The 22,085-nt window shown below is 34.5% G+C and overlaps 1 protein-coding gene across 1 annotated transcript in view; it reads left to right on the top strand.

Annotated features, from left to right (window-relative positions):
* LOC134245531 (glypican-5-like) overlaps nucleotides 1–22,085 on the top strand; it is a 43,401-nt gene that overhangs the window by 2,944 nt on the left and 18,372 nt on the right. The window contains exon 3 of the mRNA XM_062727811.1: nucleotides 16,671–17,377. Coding sequence (XP_062583795.1) covers nucleotides 16,671–17,377 — 707 coding nt within the window. The remainder of the gene's footprint in view (nucleotides 1–16,670; nucleotides 17,378–22,085) is intronic.

The following is a 22,085-nucleotide window of genomic DNA, read 5'->3' as shown; positions in this document are numbered from 1 at the left end:
ACCTGTTTCGATGTGTCGATCTTCAAATATTGATGACTTTAATATTGACTGTTTTTAAAATTTACTTATACATAAAAAAGAAGTCATTGAAAGGCTGGAAGAATGGGTATCCTGCTGCTTCTTGAAAGAATTTTTTACACAGGAAATCAGGTGTGGCCATTAAAATTGATGTGATCAGCCAATTTTGAGTGTACAGGTGAAATGTAGATACAAAAAACTGTTGTTTTGGCAAGAGATCAAGTTTTTTAGACACCACTTTTTAAAAAAGAAAATCTTGATGAAAATATTATCCAAAAACATTTAGAAAATTACCTTCATATGTGCGATATCTTTCTATATGATGTGCTGTGTGATTAATTTAAGAACAAAAATTAATGGTAGAGAAATTTCAAAGCTAACGAGTCTAGTGCAGCTTGAAGAGAAATGAAAATGAGGAAAGCCTTGATGATGGCAGGTCTTAGAATATTGTTGAATCATTTGATGTATCCATATAACCATCAACACATCAGCAGCCAACAGTTGCCTGATAATTCTGATTCCTATACAAACATATTAAAAACAAATTTCCAGTTAATGATTGACACATTGAATGGTAATTCTATATCGGAAACATGCTGTCTGAAAATTGTAACATACTTTACTCTCCCTCACCACACACATGTTCGCAAATTTAGATTTTAAAGTATTCGGTTATCATTTAAGAAATGGAATAATGTTTTTCAAGAAAATTTGAAATCCATTTAGGACTCCTTAAAATCTGTTGAATATTGATAAAAATTAGATCTATGTCAACTTTTTCACTGAATGAAGAAAATAACCTAATCAGAGAAATAGGGGAAAAAAACAGACGTAACGAGCCATTTCCTTCATATAAAATCTTTTTATATTTTAAGTTTTATTGGACAATCATTTCCTTCATATAAATATATTGATTCTTTTTATATTTAATTTCACCCTTTGTGGAGTTTTTATTGGACATCATCTTTGCTACAAAAATATATTTTCATAATTATCAAGTGATTCTGAAAGAAACTTTTCACATTTTCGACTTCTTCTAAAGAACCACTGTGCCAATTTTGACCAAACTTGGTACAAAGCATAAAGGGGAATTTAAATTGTTAAAATGAAGGGACATATCAATATAACATATATTGATTCTGTAGTAAGGAAAGCATTTTATATAGAAATATATAGGAAAAATCTTTGAAAATCTTCTTCTCAAGCCTCTGGGCCAGATCTTATGTGGAAGCATGTAATGTGTTTAATGTTCAAACCCACACATTAATAGAAATATATAGGAAAAATCACCCTTTGTGGAAGAAGGTCATTGTTTAAATCACACACTTTAAATGGAAAATCTTTGATCACTGGGCCAGTATTATGATATCATTTACGCCCAATTTGCTACAAAAATATATTTTCGAAAATCTATGTTATGTGCCCATAAGGATCATGTTGTAGATTTCAAAATGTCTAAATTATGATCAGTGGGGTAGGGTGGGGATGCAATTTTTTCAAGGGTGTCTGGGTGAAAAAAATTTAAATGGGTGGGAAGATATTGATATACTTCAGGTAATGGTTGAATTTTGATATAGATATGTAATAGCAGCCCCCCTCCTCCAATTTAGGTAACAGTCAGATCACCTTTAAAATTGATATTTACACTTGATATTAATATTCTGATAGTAAATATACATTAATTAACAAAATAAACTGACACTTAATGTATTGATTTTAATTTGAACATCATATTGCAGCTGTGACAAATTGATTCAAACAATGTACACAGATCTTCATAGAATTCTTTCACAGTGTCCTTAACATGTAGGAATATACAGACTCTGATCAATTAAATCATTTGTTCATCAAAGGAATAAGGTCATACGGTATCCAAATCTCAGAAAAAATCTCAATCATCATAAAATTGATAGAGTTTTCCCCCAATGTAAAACCACATAGGTTTATGTTTATAGATGCTTCATGGCCAGCAGTTTGATTACAAACTCATAAGTAATCAACGTAAATAACCAGATATGTACCTGGACATGCACCTTAGCTTAGATCATGCAGGACTTGCCTTTGGCAAGAGAATGGAGCCCTCACCTGAACTGTAAAAAATACAGACAAGCGAGGATTTTTTTTTAACTTAGTGCTGTAAGATTGCTGCAGTTTATGGTCTGCCATTGGAGACTTTGTGACATCTCTCATCAGACGCCCCTGCAATTTTCCTAGTGATATATAGTGGGGGCGTAGAAGACGCATAAAATACACAACACTTTTATTTCTCTCCCTTATCTGATTAATTTTGGTGTAGACTTGTTTTTGATGGCTGCCTAATTGGCAATCTGATGATACAATATTGTGTTCAGAAGCAGCTCCAGCTAACTATATTGTTCTATAAATCGTAGGAAGCAAATAATTAAAATGATTTAACTTTTGATTGAGGATATCAATCTTGACAGTTTGTGCTTTATCTGAGATAAGGTATATAAAATGTGTGTAAATTTGACCATCTGCTATTTATTAGTCATGATAACACTCAAAAAAAGAAATGTTTACATTTTACGTGAATTTGACCTTATCCAGTTCTGTAGTACTATGGCTTGGCTCAGAAATGGAGACAGATCAAGGTTAGCTAATAGACAGCTTATATGTACGTAATCAGTAACTGGCTCTCTGGAGTGATCCTGGCTCGGTGTCTTGTCTGGACATCGTTAATCAGAGGGTAATTGACTGAGATGTGAAAGTAATTAATCAGGGATGATCAATTAATTGGAGCCTGTCTGTAAGAGTAATTAGTATTGTTAAACACAGGGATGTACAAAACATGGCGGCTACTGTCCAAAAGAGAGGGGCCAAGGAGATGCTCTCAATCACTAGAATTATAATAAAAAATCTTCTGAAAAAAGAAAAAGAAATTAAGGCACCACAAAGCAGAGCATTCCCTTGCAAAGTGCATATCTTTAAATCAAAGCAGCTTTTTCACATTGATCCTGATGCAAACTACATCACTTCTATTTCACACAGAACTCACTCACCCACAGACAAACACACACACAATTTCATTTTTTTTAATCTTTCCAGAGCATTATAGTTTTTCTTTATAGAGAAGCACACACTTAGGGTAGTAAGGGTTCACTGAATGTATGCTATTGCCTGCATGTCCGATTCTTTTAAAATAGAGTAAAACAGAACAGAAAGCATTAGATATATTCAAATACTTGTCTTATTTCAAACTGAAGGAAGATTTTTAAAATATATTTTTTTAAATAAGAACCTTTATTTCAATTAAAGTTGTAAACAGGTGTGAGATTGATATGATTGGATGTCTTGTGACACACCCCTATAGTTCCATGCTTTTATATAACTTGAGAGTAGAAAAATACTTCATTGTTGTATTGCATTAAGAGAGCAGCTGTGAAATTAGATCACTTTTAATACGATTTCTTGCTCTATGTGGTGATACACATCAAATATGATAGGTCGCAAGCATTACCTGTGCATATTATGCATCCTTCGTTGAAAATTACAAGCAGTATAATTATAATCAAATGAATAAATTTTGATGTTGCCATTAAAAGTATCAAATAGAGCTTAAAAAGAACTTTAGATAAAGTTTGAAAGTTGAGTGGAAGATATATCAAAGAATCTCTTTTTTGGGACATAATATATTATTACTGATTAAATGTTTGTCTGCTAAAATATTTGGGAAAAAACTATTTATAAATAATTTTAGTTTTTTAAAGCTTATTGGCTATTTGATATATCATGGTCTTTTTGTCCCTATAAAGAGTACATAGTTTTACAATCTAGACTCAATATATTTTTTTCTCGAAGTGGAATAAAAATTGAGCTCATCTTTGTCTAGAGTGCAACATATTACCTTTTCAGAATTAATAAAAAGGAAGTCAATATGATTGAAACTCTTCACTGCTGGGAGGTAGAATCTGTGCAACTTCATCCTAAAACAAAAGACAGGTTTCTTTCTGAGGCAATCAATTAATTGAAAACTGACAAACTGCATCACAGGATACAGCATTGGTCTAGTATCCAGGGCTTAAAACTGACAACCATCCATTCTCAAACAAAGTTTTTTTCTCTCTCAGTGGGTTAACAGTTAGTCTGGTTACAGACGATTTTGAGTGCAAACTGCTAGGTGCAAAGTAATTCATGCAGGTTTTCTGGATGGTTGCCACAGGAATAATTTGGAAAACGAGCAGTATTAATTTTTGAAAAAAAAATGTTTTAAGTAAGCACCATGAACTTATTCTTGGGGGATCCCTATTGTTCCAGAAACTGAATTAATAACTTTCTGCAAATTTATCACGTACTGCATGCAGCTTAGATTTATTAATCTTCCATGTACACATGAAAATGTGCGATTATAATATGTACATGATATAAAATGAAATTTATTTATCTCATTTTAATTAATTATCTATTCTGGCTGACTACCAGTATCATCCATAGTATGGCTTTCCATTATCACTGCAATGGGAAACATAATTAATTCTTAATTTTAAATTGAAAAGCTTCCTGTATAAAATAGCATTTATATTAGTTGGTAAACATCTGTTGTTGATAAAATATTATATCTGAAATGTGAATTTAGTCTGCTTAGAATATTATTTATTGAGTGGAGAAATATTTAAGATTAAAATGTTTAAAAAGACCAGAAAATGAAATATTTAAAAGATTATAGAAGGTACTTAAAGTAGCAATCGATTTTCTGTCAAAAATTACCAGAATTGCCTTTTTTATGAGATAAATTTGATAATTTGACATTGAAAAACAAAAAAAAAAAGTCTTGTGCAATGTTTAATCAATGATAAAATGAGCTGAGATGATTTAAATCGCAACAGCTGTGAAGTCGGACATGAGATCATCACCACTGCATGTTTGCTTGACATCCTCCCGTTACAATGGTGTCTATTGTCTGTGCTTATTATTTTTCTTAATGATCAGATTTAAAAATATTTAAAATTCCTGTGTTGGTTAGGTTATTTTCAGTATTCATTCAAAGACAAAATCTGTTAAATTCTAAGTGAGAAAAAAAAATCTTTAGGTCTTCTTGATTGGAATCTTTGTGACAGAAAGGAGAGGGGTTCTATTTTTATCTTGCTTTACCGTGTACGATTCTCCGTGAATAAGCCATCTTAAACATGCTTTAAGAAAGCCCCAAATCAGGTAGACAGAACAAGGGTTATCATCATGTATCAATATTTACCCTGAGTCTAAAATCATTTCTTTTGCACATTCTATCCTGTTGATATAAGCTGAACGGTTTAGGAAATATTTGTTATGTTAGGGACTATAGGCTGATCGAGATTTGTTTGGACAAAAAGAGGCCTCAAAAATGTTTTTTCACTCAGAAAAAATAATTGAATTGCCATGGTATTTGGAACTCTTTTTTTTTCCTCGAAGAAATTTTATTGGATTTGAAAGACAATATCATCTATTTATTTAAATATTGACAAGAACCAATGCCTTTCACACAAAATACAAAAAAAATTAATTATTAATCTATGGCTTTGTCTTTCTGAAATAAAAATGAAATTTATATCATGCCTGCAGATTGTTTGCAAAGAAATTGGGATTACATCATGTGACAGACATTTTATTGTGGAGAGATGGATAGGTTTTGTTATAATGGTCTTGGCTGCAGAGACATATTACATATGGATTGGGATAATCATAGTCCTAAAGGATGTTCTATGGTTGGTCCATATAACAATACTGTAGAACACTAAATTTTCGCGACACCTTATTTTCGCGAGATAGTCATTGACTCTTGATTAGCGAGACAAAATTTTCGCGACTTGTAGTTATTGCTCTATATATTCTTAAAGAATACTATTATATGTGAGAAATAAATTTTCGTGAGCACACTGTCTCGCGTAATTACACAAAAATAAAGTTCTCGCGAATAAAAAGTGATTTACAGTAATAAAGGAAGACAGAAAGTCCTTCTTCGTCCGAACTGAATAGAGTCGTAATGCTGTTACCTTGATGATTTTTCTCTGCATGGAAGTTAGTGTGAGATATTTTTTTCCATTACTGTGAGTTGGGTACAAGTTCATAGAATTGGGTCCAAACCATGACCACATGATTTTGCTCCTTCTCCAGGTTACTGTGGCCATGGAATACACTCGCAATTTCATTTTTAGGCTGATTTCTTCCCTTTCCTGCTGAACCAGCTGCTATGGAACTTTCTATTAATCAGATGTCAAAACTCATGTCAAATCCCTCAAAACATTGTATCCTATACCACAATGTATTTGCAAATACAACTGAGTCCATATCAAACAATGATATAATAAGCTGACAAACTCAGACCTTAATATTGTCGCAAAATTGTCCCCATATGGCCCTATATTTATACTTTAATTTGAAGCATATAGTGATTATGTAATAATATTTTTTTATAGTCATGGTATTTTCTTTCAGCCAGAGCACTTGTGCAGTATGATTATTATTTCTATGGAATCGATCTTTGGTGAAGACTTCCTAGAGCAGAGTCCTGTTTGTGCATAAAATTCTTTTTGCTTACTAATGCAGATAAATGATGATTAAAAGAGCTTTAATTAATTATAGGCAGTAATTGTGCCAGTAATGGTATAACTTGAAAGTTGGGTTTTGTAGAATCATTTTTAGCTCACCTGAGCCAAAGGCTCAAGTGAGCTTTTCTGATCACAATTTGTCTGAAATGTTGTTGTTGTCGTCGTCTTGTATTATTCGTCGTTGTCGTCGTTGTAAACTTTTCACATTTTCATCTTCTAAAAACCACTTGGCCAATATTTAACCAAACTTGGTACAGAGTATCCTTGGGTGAAGGGGATTTTTTGTTCAAAAATTAAGGGCCAAGTCCTTTTTTAAGGGGAGATAATCATGAATTTATTAAAAATTAATGGCATTTTTTAAAAATCTTCTTCTCCAGAACCACTGGGCCAGGAAAAATGAAACTCATGTGGAATCATCCTTAGGTAGTGTAGATTCAAGTTTGTTGACATCCCCCGGGGCAAGGATGGTGCCAAAATGGCCGATTAAGTTTTACATAGGAATATATAGGAAAAATCTTTAAAAATCTTCTTGGTCCAGAACCACTAGGCCAGGAAAGATGAAATCTCATGAGGAATCATCCTCAGGTAGTGTAGAAAAAAAAATTTGTTCAAATCATGATTGGAATCTTTGTGCCAAAATGGCCGAGGGGTTCAAGTTTTACATAGGAATATATAGGAAAAATCTTTAAAAATCTTCTCCTCCAAAACCACTAGGCCAGGAAAGATGAAACTCATGAGGAATCATCCTCAGGTAGTGTAGAATCATTTGTTTTGCAAATCATGACCCCTGGGATATAAGGGTGGGGCCAAAATGTTTTACATAGGAATATATAGGAAAAATCTTAAAAAATATTCTCCTCCAAAACCACTAGGCCAGGAAAGATGAAACTCATGTGGAATCATCCTCAGGTAGTGTAGATTTAAGTTTGTTCAAATCATATCATGGGGCAAGGATTTAAATATGGCCGAACCAAGTTTTACACAAATATATAAAAAAAATCTTTAAAAATCTTCTCCTCTTTCAGAACCACTAGGCCAGGAAAGATGAAATTTATATAATCCTCAGGTAGTGTAGATTCAAGTTTGTTGGGATGACCCCCGGGGCAAGGGTGGGGCCAAAATGGCCAACCCAAGTTTTACATAGGAATATATAGGAAAAATCTTTAAAAATCTTCTCCTCCAGAACCACTGGGCCAGGAAAGATGAAACTCATGAAGAATCATCCTGAGGTAGTCATATCCTAAAGGATTCAAGTTTGTTCAAATAATGAATACTGGGGCAAGGATGGGGCCAAAATGGCCGACCCAAGTTTTACATAGGAATATATAGGAAAAATCTTTTAAACATCTTCTCCTCCAGACCACTGGTTATTGAAAGATATATTCATGTTGAATCATTATATATGTAGATTAAAGTTTGTTCAAACACTGACCCCCGGGGCAAGGGTGGGGCCAAAAATGGCCGCGAATAAAAAGTTTTACATAGGAATATATAGGAAAAATCTTTAAAAATATTCTCCTCCAAAACCACTAGGCCAGGAAAGATGAAACTCATGTGGAATCATCTTCAGGTAGTGTAGATTCAAGTTTGTTCAAATCATGACACCCGTTGCAAGGGTGGGGTCAAAATGGCCGACCCAAGTTTTACATAGGAATATATAGGAAAAATCTTTAAAAATCTTCTCCTCCAGAACCACTAGGCCAGGAAAGATGAAACTCATGTGGAATCATCCTCAGGTAGCGTAGATTCAAGTTTGTTCAAATCATGACCCCCAGGGCAAGGGTGGGGCCAAAATGGCCGACCCAAGTTTTACATAGGAATATATAGGAAAAATCTTTTAAAATCTTCTTCTCCAGAACCACTAGGCCAGGAAAGATGAAACTCATGTTGAATCATCCTCAGGTAGCGTAGATTCAAGCTCTCAAATTATGACCCCAGAGGGTAGGGGGGGGGGGGGCAAAATGAACGATCAAAGTTTTACATAGGAATATATAAAGAAACCTCTTAAAATCTTTTCAAGAACTTCAAGTCCATGCTTAGTGATATTTTTATGGAATCTGTAGTGTAAATTCATGTTTGTTCAAACCATGACCCCCTATGAAGTTAAAATTCATTTTGCTTACTAATCCCCCCCCCCCCCCCCCCCCCCCCCCCCCCAAACTCATAAAACTTTCAGTAGGGATCTGATATGTGCTTTTCCTAGCAAATTGCTCAGGTGAGCGATGTGGCCCCTGGGCCTCTTGTTTGTCTTGTCTGTGACACAGGCTGCTAAGTGTACAAGGTCCATAAACCTGATCCCATCATTAAGTTAATATATTAACTACCATTCCATCAACTACTATTCAGTTATTATATGTTTGACAATCAATAATGTATGAAATCATTCGGGTAAATGAATGCTAGATTTAGCTCTAAATATTTCCGAGCCTGAAAGCATATTTCTGTTTTGTAGACATGCTATTTTTAATTTTCTTTAATGATATTTAGGGAATGCCTTAATGGCACTTAAAATTTATTTCTCTTCAGTATCCACTCTGATCACATAATTAATGTTTTTGTTACCCTGTCACATTGAAGAGTTTAATCCTTTTCATAGTTAGGATACTGGATTATGTTAACAAGACAGTTATGTTGGGAAACTCTCCATTGATGGCCAATCACTGAACAGGCTGGTTTGACTGCTGAGCTAGAATACATCTGAATGAAATTCTATCCCGAAATGGAATGTTAATTATCGTCCCATAATAATTCACAGCCAAAACTGATATGTCCAACAGCAGAAATATTACAGAACATACAAAACATCAGAAGGCTGTCTACTTTATACGACAAGATATTGAATTTTATGTGCAGGAGATTTAGACCACTGATTGGAATCCTGCGCTCCTTCGAGCCTATATAAACGTCACCGACTTCTAACATGATTTTTATGTATTCGAATTATACCCAGTTTACCCAGTGCTTGGAATGTCTCGTTAATCCTTCTTTTGAATCATTTACATGTGGCCACACAGGTGTGAAGGAAACCGAATAGATACTTCTTGAGTAGGAGGAGTATATTTTGACACATATGGCCCTCCATACTTTGAAAAAATCATCGGGGTGGTGCTAAAAATGTTTGCTGTCACCTGTTTTTATGGTTGAGGGAAGGTCTTTATCTTCTATATGCATAGATATACTTAAAAGATAAAAGCTTTTGTATTTTCAATAAACAGGAAAGCGGTGTCATTTTGATGAGCAAAAAATGAATGTGTCACCTGCATCGCTTATCTCAGATTTCAGTCCATTTTTTTTGTAAAGATGAATGATTCAGTGTGACCAGTTCAAGCTCAGGAGATTACTTTAATGAAAAGGTTGCCGAAGAGTGAGGAGGGAACTTTGTATTATACACATGTTTCATAAATTTTCTTTTTCACAATTTGTTCATTTGGAATGCTCATTCATGGAATTAATTCAATTATAAGATTTCTATATATACTCATAGCAAAAGTAAATCGGTTATTATATATCTGTAGCTTGGATATATATATCTTCACATACCTTTCATCAGATGTAAAATCTTTTATAGCACATATTAATTATCACTAATGAGGTTTCATAACAGACTACTGTTAAATTTTAGCTTGAAAAATTGTTTGCCCTTTAATGACGCATTGCACTCAGTAGATGATGTTATGCACAAGCAGAAAACAGCGGGCGACTGTGTCTGGGAGATGAGTATCTGTCGTAAACTCGCGTGGTGTATATCTAACGAAAATAAGTGATATAAAGCATCGAAAGTTATCAAAATGTTTATTTTGATGCGTTAAATGTGTCGTTTACAACACATTTAAATCTTGTTCTGTATGCAATACATAATAAATTTGAATCAAAGGAATGTTGGAAATGCAATTTATTAAATTTAAAGAATTTAATAATGTGATAAAAATTATATATCCAATGCATAATTTTCGGGGACTGTTGGTACTTAAGGGATGGGCTTAGATATTTGATAATTTGGTGTATCTTCAAAATAAAACTTATTTCCTGTTCTTCGTGATAATATTGTCAGTGCAAGGAAAAACATTGATTGTTCTATAGAACAGAGATAATGCTCCACCCAACCGTACCAAGTACCTAAATTCTCTATCGTTAATTATGAATTAAATGTGTAAATGTAACAATAATATCCCAACTGTAATACATGTATATAAAAGAGGAGGAAGTTCTGGTTTGGTTGAAGGTCTCAAAGATTAAAAAAGGGGGGAGAGGGAAGTTAAGATTATTAGATCCATTCTTATTGGAGGATGGTCATCCAATGTCTAAGTTCATCCACTCTCAAACTGAAAAATTCTCACTTGAATCGGAAATTATTGATATTCTCCAACATGTATATATTTGACTAGAGCTGGTATTTCATCAGACCTCATGATCTGATAATCGCTGATGGTCAGGTGGAAAAGTTTTCTGATCTTGACCTTCCCATTAAATTCCCTGTCCTTTGCCCCAATGTTGCTTCTAGATCATTCATCTCAACAATTAGATACAATAATATACAACATATACATAAAAATACCAATTAAAAGAAACAATTTTTCATTTCATGTTGCAAAACAAAAGCACCAATAATCAGAAATTCATATCCAATGTAAATATTTTCATGAAACAGAGTCAATCAATGATTTATGTATTGCTTTCATTTGGCACTTGCACTGGATGCTTCAGTATTCGATAAAATAAGTAAAAAGAAGGTGGCAAGTTGCAAAACATTTAATGAATTGCAGCTGCAAAGCTTTTATGGTTGTACAGCCTCTCTAACATGTGTGAGTTTTTGATTGTAAAACATGTCGTAATCTGCCTTGAAAAATAGGCACATAAAATACTGCATCTTTATATCCATTTCACAGAGTAAAACTATAAAAAACTGAGAGACATAAATTTGCCAACTCGGAGGTAGGGTCCAAGATTTTGTCTTTCTCCCATGGAATTTTTAATGAACATGCTATAGGATCATGTCAAGGTTGTTTAGGTGCTTTGTTCTCCAACAGCAAAAATGCATGAAAATGAAACATGTGTCATCTATGGATGTCAAAACATTTTATAGGGCATTAAAAAATTAGGTCTTATTTCAATTGATTGCAAGTTTTATTAATCATAAAAAGTTGTTATAGATGTCTTCTTGTAAAAGCTGAGACATTTCACATTCTGCATGTTTGAAAGTTGTTCTCAGAACACTAATGTGGCTCTCCAAAAAAGTATGCAAACCTGGGCCTTTCAGCTTAAAATTGTTAAGATTTTTAGAAGAAGAAATCTAACCTGTGTCAATAAAGCAAAAAATGTCCTTATAGGGCATCATGTAGAGTAAACAGAATGTAAGAAACAGCTCTATGGTAAAGTGTGGGGTAAATATTTAACTAGCATTTCCTTCCATTATATGTCTAGTGCGCGTTGTCGGGTATCCGATTCAGACAAAATCTTCTGCCTATTACCTATGTCATATCATCTTAGAATATCTAACCTTTTATAAATGGTAGCACATTCCAGTGTCTCCGATCAAGCGTGCGTTAATTCGACTTGCTAAGATATATTTCTATTGATGATTAGAGATACTTTTGTTTGGCATGCGATATAGGTGTATTGTATCATTTCAAGCATTCAGTTAACATTATTTTGTAGTTCAGACGTTTTACATCTTTTTAATGACCAGCCGCGATATTTGAGATTCGATAGACAAGATACACAATGACGTTTTCATAGTAATTAACAATCGTATCTGAAAACCCCCATCTTTAACCCTCTTTAATAATTGTCAATGCCTGTTTGTTAAAATAGACATACATGTAGTTGTTTTAAACGATATTCATGTTTACGTACACATACATTGAAAATTCGGACATATTTATGAATATATGATAAGAGATCAGGTATTAAAGGGCATGAAGAAGTAGATTAGTATGAAATTTATCTTGAAAGTCTGCAAAGAGTATGGAAGGGAATTACCGCCAAAAGTCTATGTATCTTGCTTTTATTCTTATTCTGCCTACTTCTTTATGCTTTGTTGTTATTGTAATTATATGTCACTTTATTGTTTTCATATTCGTCTTTATTACAATTTACTTTGACTTTTATCCTTCTTCATTTTGCCCTTACTTCTATGTTGCTTTATTCTTGTAAATTCATTTTACTTTCTTTTAAATTGATACAGTTTCTTAAATGATTATAACTATTACGAACGTTAACTCAATCACGAATACAATGAAGCATATTCAATGAAGACGAATACAAGTTGTCCGAATTTAGTGCCGCATTATAACGCTAGGTGGCAGGGGTGTTCGCTAAGAGTGTTGGTAAAATTAGGTAAGCAAACCCGTGCCGGGGTTATTCGAGTTTTTTCAATTTTCTGCCTTAATACTTTATTAATCAAACTTAAATTTTTAAAAGACTGATGTTTGTTATAAGTCCAGGTATGTACCTGATACATGCCATTCCCTCGGAAGTCTCGCTAGATGGTAAGATTTCCCCTGGAAGACTGACTACATAGTGATGCTTTCTTCGGAAGACTACACAGTGGGACTCCCCCCGGGGAAGTTTCAATATATAGCTAGTCTTCCGTGGGAAATCTCGCTATATATAGCAATTCGCCCCCATTCCTAGCAACCCCTCCCCGATTAGTTTTTTCTAAATCGTAAAACAAATCGTAAAACAATGTTTATATATACTAACGTTTTCAGTTTTTGAAGAAAATTTATCCGTTTTATCAGGGATCTATATACTAGTATATACTGTAGTATATAGGTCCCTGGTTCTATATGAATAATTATTTAAATAATATCATTTTGATAGTTTTTTATAATTAAATCATTTTAACAATTTATTTAAACATAGATAATCTTCACGAGTGCATATGGATAATGACTCTTTCTCTCTCTCTCTCTCTCTCTCTCTCTCTCCCCCCCCCCCCCCCCTTGGATGCAGTTGCCCGCGTGGCACTGTGGTTACGGCGTCTGCTCTGTATAGAGTCACGAAGTACAGTAGTAAGGAGTCGACCAATACGTCGTGGGTTCCAATCCCACTTTAGGATGTGGAGTTCGGTCCTTCGGATGAGATCTAGAATGTATTATCCGAGGTCCCGTGTCGCTGTAGGTGCTGGCACGAAAAAAGATCCCTCACTGCTCAATGGCTATAAGTGCCGAATATATAGGACACATTTGCAGCTCTCCACCGGCAAGAGGTGGCTTCTCCATTTGAGTGAAAAATTCTCGAAAATGAAATTATACAATGTACAATCACACCACCAAAGTCTCAATATATATATATATATATACCGACTTCCGGGTGGACGACCTCCTATGGGGTAAGTTTCATCGGTAGAGGGGAGGGTGCCCACGAAACATTTTCCTAAACGTAACTTTTTACTACTGGAAAAGTTCAGCGAAAGGCTTGTTGCCCCCCATCCCTAATCCCTTACACTTTTTGTTGCAGTACTAATAGTCAATTTATATATTAAAAGTCATGTACTTAGTGGCATATGAGTTAAATTTTATACTGAAAAAAGTTGACGACCCCCCCCCCCCCCCTTCACCACCACCAAATAGAATTTTCGAGTTTTAGGATTTTTTTTTTTTTGCTCTCCTGGTTGATGACAAACACGGTGCGTACTAAAGATATTTCTTTCTTTATTGAAAAGTGCTATTTTAATATAAAATATTAACGCAGAAAAAAAGACCGGGGTGTTTCTAGTATGCCTGGGTGCATGTAGTCTGGTTCAGACTTCGCCTTCCATGCGCGGATCTAGAGGGGGGGGGGGACCCCTGGAATTAACAAGGTTACTAAAACAAGGACCCCCCCCCCCCCCACACACACACGAAATAGAATTTTTGACGTTTGAGTGAGTTTAAGTTTTTTCTTCTTTTTATGCTTGTCAAGAAATTTCTGGGATTGGATTTTTTTTACTTGGTTGCCCCCCCCCCCCCCCCCCCCCCGAAAAAAAATTCTGGATCCGCGCCTGCCTACCCATAACGCTCCTCACTCCTTTGCAAAGCCCTGTCCCTAGAATCACGCGCATCAACAGTTACTATCTGTCATGAAATAAAGTTCAGTTCAGTGGAAGGTTCTGAAAAACAACCCAATTTATAAGGGTTAACTAGTATCAAAATATTTAACATTTTTATAACAATGAAACTGTAATTCAAATATCCAACAAATAACTTTAGTAGAGTTATATTTTTCAGGCGAGAGAACAGTGACGTAGCATCGTTTTTGAAAGTGGGGAGGGGGGCAATAAGAGAATAAATATTCAAGCTACCCGGCTGAAAACAACTTGACAAGCGCAAAATAAACCCCAGGAAATTGTCAAAACTTGAAAATACATAGGCGTCGGAACCGGGGAGGGGTGTGAAGCTTAGCCCCCACTTCTTTCCAAAGATAGACTTAGTATAGACATTGAACATTCCTGCGTAGGTTTAGCCCCCCCTCCCCACTTTCCATGGACACGATGCAGTAAAGGTTTAAAATGGGGAAAGTGGTGGTGTATGAAAAAAAAAAACTTTGGCACTGGAGTTCGAACCTTATACCCAGCCCACCCCTTCTCACGAAATAGGATTTTTGTGTTTGGAAAATGGACATTTTTTTTTTTGCTTGTCAGTTTTTTTTTGAAGGTCTAAAAAAATTCTTACACTTACCCCCCCCCCCCCCCCCCAACATTCAATTAGCTTTTCCGACGCCAAATTGATGAAATCCTATTTTGGGGGCGGGGTGGGTTTTGAGTTAGATTCAAATTCTTCTATAGAATCAAATTTAAATTTTCTTCCTACTATACGTATATACTACATTTACTTATTTGACCCTTACTCTTACAAAAAGTGGGTCGGCCTATAAATGAACATATTCAGTATAGTATAAAAATATGTCTGAAAAAAAGAAGCCGCTTTTCCTGTGTGCCCAGAGAAAATAAATATGGAGTTTCCATCATTGGATCGGGAGATCGGATCCAGCCTTCAGAAGTTCGATTGATATAGTCGTATTGAAGAATCTCAAATAACCCGACCCGGGTTTGCTTACCTAGTTTTACCAACACTCGTAGCGAACACCACGCCACCTAGCGTTATAATGCCGCACTAAATTTTGACGGTTTGACAACTTCCATTCGTCTTCATTGAATATGCTTCATTGTTAGCGTGATTGAATTAACATTCGTAGTAGAGATAATGCTAATAATTTATGAAAGAAACTGTTTAAATTTAAAAGAAAGTAGAATGAATTTACAAGAATAAAGCAACATAGAAGTAAAGACAAAATGAAGAAGGATAAAAGTCAAAGTGAAATGTAATTAAGACGAATATGAAAACAATAAAGTGACATATAATTACAATAACAACAAAGCATAAAGAAGTAGGCAGAATAAGAATAAAAGTAAGATACATAGACTTTTGGCGGTAATTCCCTTCCATAAAAGAGAAGAGTTTCATAATTCAACCTTGCAAATAATGAAATTGTAAACACTAGTAACATTTCAATAAAATATAAAGATATTCAAGTTCAAAGATCTATTAAAACAATACTGTACAATGTACAAATTGGGAGCAGAGTAAACATGGACCTCCAAAACATCAGAGATGGGATCAGGTGCCATGGAGGAGTAAACATCCTCTGCCATCTGGTCTTCCACGTTGTGTGCTCCTTGTCATGAACAGACAGATGAAAAATCCATAGACAGTTCAGTGTGTTAATAATGTTCTAACAAATGGTAGGAAAAATATCAGCCATTCCACTTAAAGATAGCAGTCCTTGCTAAGAAGGTCTTTTTCTCAACCACAGAACTTGCCACAGCAAAATCTTGACTTTTAACAAGACTGTTGATATCCTTGATTCATCAACTTGTTTGTCAATAGCTTGCCTCCTTTTAGAAATTGTTCATACATAGAGCATGCTCTTTTGTATGGAAGCAACTGGGAGACATAAACTTGATGTACAGGTAATACCATAATAAGGGTACACAAGTAAGGGAAGTTAACCATAGAAAAATTTAAGTCATCACATATAAGGGAAATACTTTTAGCCAAACTTAAAAGACATTAACAAATCACAAGTTTATGAAATAGTCTTTATATATTTTATTACTTCTATTTTCAGAACGATTGGAAAACGTAATCCAGAGTTCGTACAACAGAACGAGCCAGCTGCTAATAGACTTGTATGATATTCCACCAAGTGTCCATCAACAACCCCTAAATGACTTCTACCAAGACATTAGGACTTACTTAAAAATGAAACATGTGAGTCTGTACGGCTCTGTGAATTCCTTATTTGATTCTTTATTTCCATATTTGTATAAATACATTATTAAAGGGAAAAATATTTCAATGACCCTATCTCCAGAAAACACTGAGTGTTTAAAAAATAAACGACAAGAAATAGTCCCCAATCCATTTGGACCATTGCCTTACAATATATCCCATATCCTCAATAAGGCTTTGTCTACAGCCAAATCATACATGGATGTGTTGACCTTGCTGGTGGAGACCATCAATACAACGGATCAGATGACCTTGACCGAAAAGTGCCAACATGCGGTGACCCGTCTTCAGTATTGTTCACATTGCCAACAGGAAATTGACATCAAACCGTGCAAGGGATTCTGCTTAAATTCAATGAGAAGGTGTTTGGCCCAGCTTTCTGTTATAAGTAATGATTGGAATGGATTAATTATGTCAGTCGGTCGACTTCAGGCCTGGATGGCCCAGAAGTATGATGCCGAGCACACACTGAATAAGCTGGACGGGAAACTGGACACGGCTATAATGCATGCCCTCACCACAAGCGAGAAGTACATCAATAGTGTAAGTATTGAATCTTTGCTTTTATCACAAAGACAGCATAAAGATCATAATTTGTCCATCTGTCTGTCTGTAGGAATTGTGGTAGGCTGGTCAAAAATGCCTCTTTTTCTAATACGAGTCCGTGGGTTTATGTATATTGTGCACAGACAGCTCTCTGTTTTACAGAAGTTTTGATTTGTTGAAAATATATGTTTTTATTACTGGAGACTGTAATAAATAAAAGGCTAAAAAGAGGAAAAAAGAAGATTCCCAACAATAAAGTAGCACAGTTATTTTATCTGAATACATAATGAATGGCATCTCCGAGGTTAAAATACTAAATGATTGATTAATTCTTGCTTTGAAGTCTAGTACATATTTAATTCATTATCAGCAGTTTGCTTCATTTATTGATTGAAAGCTATCTTTCAAGATGTAAGGTGATTTAAATGTGAAATGTCCCCTTGGATCTGAGTCCCTGTGTAGGCCTCTGTTGATATTTGTGCATTGATCGTTTATACATTGCCTAACAGATAGTAATGTTCTGGATGATGATGATGACGATGATGATTTTGTTGATGTTAGAGTTCCCATTAATAAGATATCAATGAAGAACATTGAGAAATTTGTGGAAGGCAAAAGTACAGCCACCTAGTTTATATTTGAAATCTATTCATAGGAATTTAATGAAATATTTTAACACCCACTTTCTAATAGCTTTTATGGAGATAATGAGATTGAGCATTAACAAACTATTATTGACATTTTTATACAAAATAACAGGCCCTGCTAAATCACACCAAGGTCTAATTGAAACGGAATATGTTCTTGGAATATCTTCAAAGCCAAAAAAGACAACCGTGTGCTTTGTCAGGCAAAATTATTCATTGACGTATATGAAATATTTCATCAAATATCAGTCATACAATTTTACTTTGCATCTTCTCAAATGTTTCAGATAATTGATTTAAGTTTAAACGCCCATGTTTGGACACTCCATTGTGGTCAGTTTATTTATCCTACTGCGACAATTCAACACTTCAGTGGCCCGCTGTTTGCACACAAATTCCGATCATGTTTTAAAAATTTCTATCAGTTCTTTCTTTGTAGACAAGTGTTTTATTCTTCTGTCATTTGTTGATCTTGGGAGTAGGTTTTTTGGCAAAAGTAAATTGAAGCTGGAATTCAAGCTTTTAAAAACATTGTTGAATAGTTCCTATTCTTTGTGAAAGCTTTTATTGTCAGTTAGGATTATAGAGACAGACAGACCATACATAGGAAACAGTCATATTAATAATATAGCAGCGGAATGAATTATACTCATTAAGGTTTCATTGTTTCATTGTTTTATCTATCCAATCAAAGAAACCCCGTAAATCATAATTTCTCGGTAATATATCGGTTTCTTTTGTTATTTGTTTTGGCCAATCAAAGTGTATATAATATATACAAAGAACATCTTTAAACAAAAAAATTCGTAAACAGAGGCCAAGTAATATTTATCTATATGAAAATATCCTCATGTATTTATAAGATTAAAATGTGTTCAAATGATGACCCCTGGGATGGGGTTGTGCCACAAAGTGCAAAGTCTTACTTAGGAATATATTTGAAAAGAAATTCATTGATACAGAGAGAGAGGGGCCATAATAACTCAGATGAGCATTGTGGCCCATGGGTCTATCTATATAGTTGTTTAAAGGTTTGTGTTACACAGAAATGGGTCAATACACTTTTGGAAACATCATTACGCAGTCAAGGTTACATCAGTTCTATTTTTGGGTTAAGAAATACCTGTCAAATGACGCACCTGATCTTATGTCATCTTCTCATGACCTGACTATGTTGACAGCGACCTTTTAGAATTTAGAGCATCATTCACATTTCTCTGTTACTAGAAAAAGAACAGTTTGTTTGTGAATACACACTTGTAAAGTTGAATTAAAGTCTTAAAGAGCATATTGTGTGATGCATAAAACATTTAAGACATGGAGCGAGATGCCAAACAAAACCTAGGGAAGAATTAGTATGGCTATCATGTGTTTGTTTGATACCTAGCAACCATTGAAAGATATATAGGTTCTCAGCAAAAAGTTTTGAGCATGTTATTTATTGACATTTTTACTAACTTAAATGGAATATGGTATCATATATTACTAATCATAATAAAAACACTATAATTTATATAAGAGCAGGTGAAATGTTTGAAGAAAGAACCCAGATGAACACTATACCAAAAGTATAACTAACTTATCAGTAGTTTCTATCGGCAGATTTCTCACAAGGCACAAGTTACACCTTTTTTGTTAAGACAAACTATTTGGCCCCGGTGGTGGTGAATTTCATGCTGTATTAGAGCCATCAGTATGTAACCAGGCATGATCCACTGCGCTGACAGATCACATTTGTCATTTAAGAAAACAAGCCTCTAAAACTAAAGAAAGCAGGTCCTGCACAGTTTTACTACTGTAATAATATATTTTTAAAAAAAAATAAAAATTTTATTATACTTAGATCTATAAGGAAATTCTTTAGAAAAATTGTGTTCTGCCCACAAGAACTGATTTTAATTATAAATCTTATAGTCAAATCTTTGAGGTTTTAAGTTGAGGCATTTTAATGGGACAGATGCATGAAATATTAGAACAAACAGCTTCAGGGTTTTTATGATAGACTTTGAAGTCCACTTGTACACATGTGCTGCACTCGGTCTGCAGCTGCACCCCTCAGGTTCAGGAGGGGATCAAGTGGGGAGGCAGGATTTAGCTGTCCTTTTATGGTTTGGTCATGAAGTAAATCAGGCTGATCCGTTGTAAAATGTTAATGCAGCTACGGCTCAAGGTTATATGCTATAATATATATCTAATTTTTTTGTTCAACCAATTAATAAAAACACAAAAATCGACCAAAAAACAAAAAAACAAAAAAAAACAAAGTTAACAAAACAAACTAGCAGAACAAAAAAAATTTCTTTTCAATAAATTCATGCAATTGATTTTGCATGCACATTTCTCATTTAGATTTTAATGGAATGCCAGAGGAAAGATGGAGATAGCTGTATTTCAATGTCTATGTGATTCTCTATTTCAATTGCAGGTATTTGTGTCTGAGTGCCAGACAGCATTAGATATATTGCACTTTTGTTTCCTTGTATTAGAGAAATGACTCAGGGAAAATATTATCTATACATGCCAAAAAGGCAGAAATTCAATATACTGATGTTTTATTGTTAAAAAATGCTAAAAAAAATATTACTACCCTTTTGAAATTCTAATATTTCTTTGTTAAAAGACATCACAAAGGGAAACTTGCAAGTTTTTCAATCATTAAGAAGTTTAATGTTGAAATCGAGTACCCATTCTTTTCAAACCAGTTGTGCATAAATTTAATATAAAAATGAATCCACAATGCCATTAAGTGTCTGTCATGATGTTCTGTAACTTAGATGAAGGAATAAAAATTTTTAATGGATCTTTATCAAAATATTAATAGTTCTTAAATTAAAGAAATTAAATCGGAATTTGATACCGCTGGCTCGTGGCAGGTTAAACAGCCAATCCTGCTGATAAATTCCTCAATGGGGGTAATTACTGGCAAAAGACATGTGACGAGGGCAGCACAGAGGGTATGGAAACTGAGCTGCTTGACTTCTGAATGATATTCACCGCAGGTTCAGGTAATTGTGGAGTGGGGGTGATGCTCACCTGTCGGGAAGGAATGTTGTGGACAGATGCGGGGCCTCATGGTGTCCCCCCACGGAATTTGAGGGACAGGTGTAAGGCACACGTACCCCTCACCTCAGACAAAGTTAAACATTAACGGTCCTTGATTAAGTTGCTACCGAAGATGATACACCCAATTTACAATACAGGTAGCCTGATTATTAATCACAGCCACCTAAGATGCCCCAATGCAATATATGTAGTCTGCAATTTGAAAAAAAAAATGATACAAGATTTTTTTTTTTGTTTTTTTTAAAATTCTTGATTAATCTTTCTTGAGAAAAACTGCGTCTATCCATTTCACAGAAGATGACTGATGATACGTTAAGTGTTTTGTGAGGACAGATTTGCGTGCCGTTGACCTTAACCGTTATCTCCATTCCTACCTCTTGATGAGAAGTTAAATGGCAAGTTTAATTGTGTGTAGGTAACAAATTTAGATTATCTCTTATGACACTACTCCTGGGGTTATCATGATTTATTAGAGCTATCCAGTCGCTATTGTTAGCTATCAATTTGGATCACTGTATGAAGATTTATACCATAGTTAAAATACACTCAAAACGAAGACAAATTTGCTTTTTCAAGTAATATGTGCAAAACTCTTATTGATGTTTTTGCTATGAAATATTTCAATATTGATCACCTGAGGTGGTTGAAGTTATTTCGGTTTATGACCGAAACTCTCTTTGAATTTGTGTCATTTGGGATATTAGCTGGAAGGCCCTTCAGTACAAGAGGATGTAATATGTTTTTGTCTGCTTGAGGTCTTCATTAAAATTTCTATATATAAATATATATAAATTTATATATACACCTTATACACAAAAAAAACATACTAAAAGGAGGACAAAGTCAAGAACACCGCAGTGCCGCAGCATGGATATGTAATTCTTTAGTCCCCAGCATTAAATGTTCTTTGAGTACATTAATTTGTATTTTATTACCCTTAATATCTTGAATCTTTTGGATATCTCCGACTTTTTCTCAGTCCAAATAATGAGGTT

Source organism: Saccostrea cucullata, unplaced genomic scaffold (assembly GCF_032062105.1).
Source record: "Saccostrea cucullata isolate Sc308-1 unplaced genomic scaffold, CSIRO_AGI_Scuc_v1 ctg71, whole genome shotgun sequence".
Classification (NCBI taxonomy): domain Eukaryota; kingdom Metazoa; phylum Mollusca; class Bivalvia; order Ostreida; family Ostreidae; genus Saccostrea; species Saccostrea cuccullata.
This window is presented reverse-complemented; position numbering and strand designations above follow the sequence as displayed.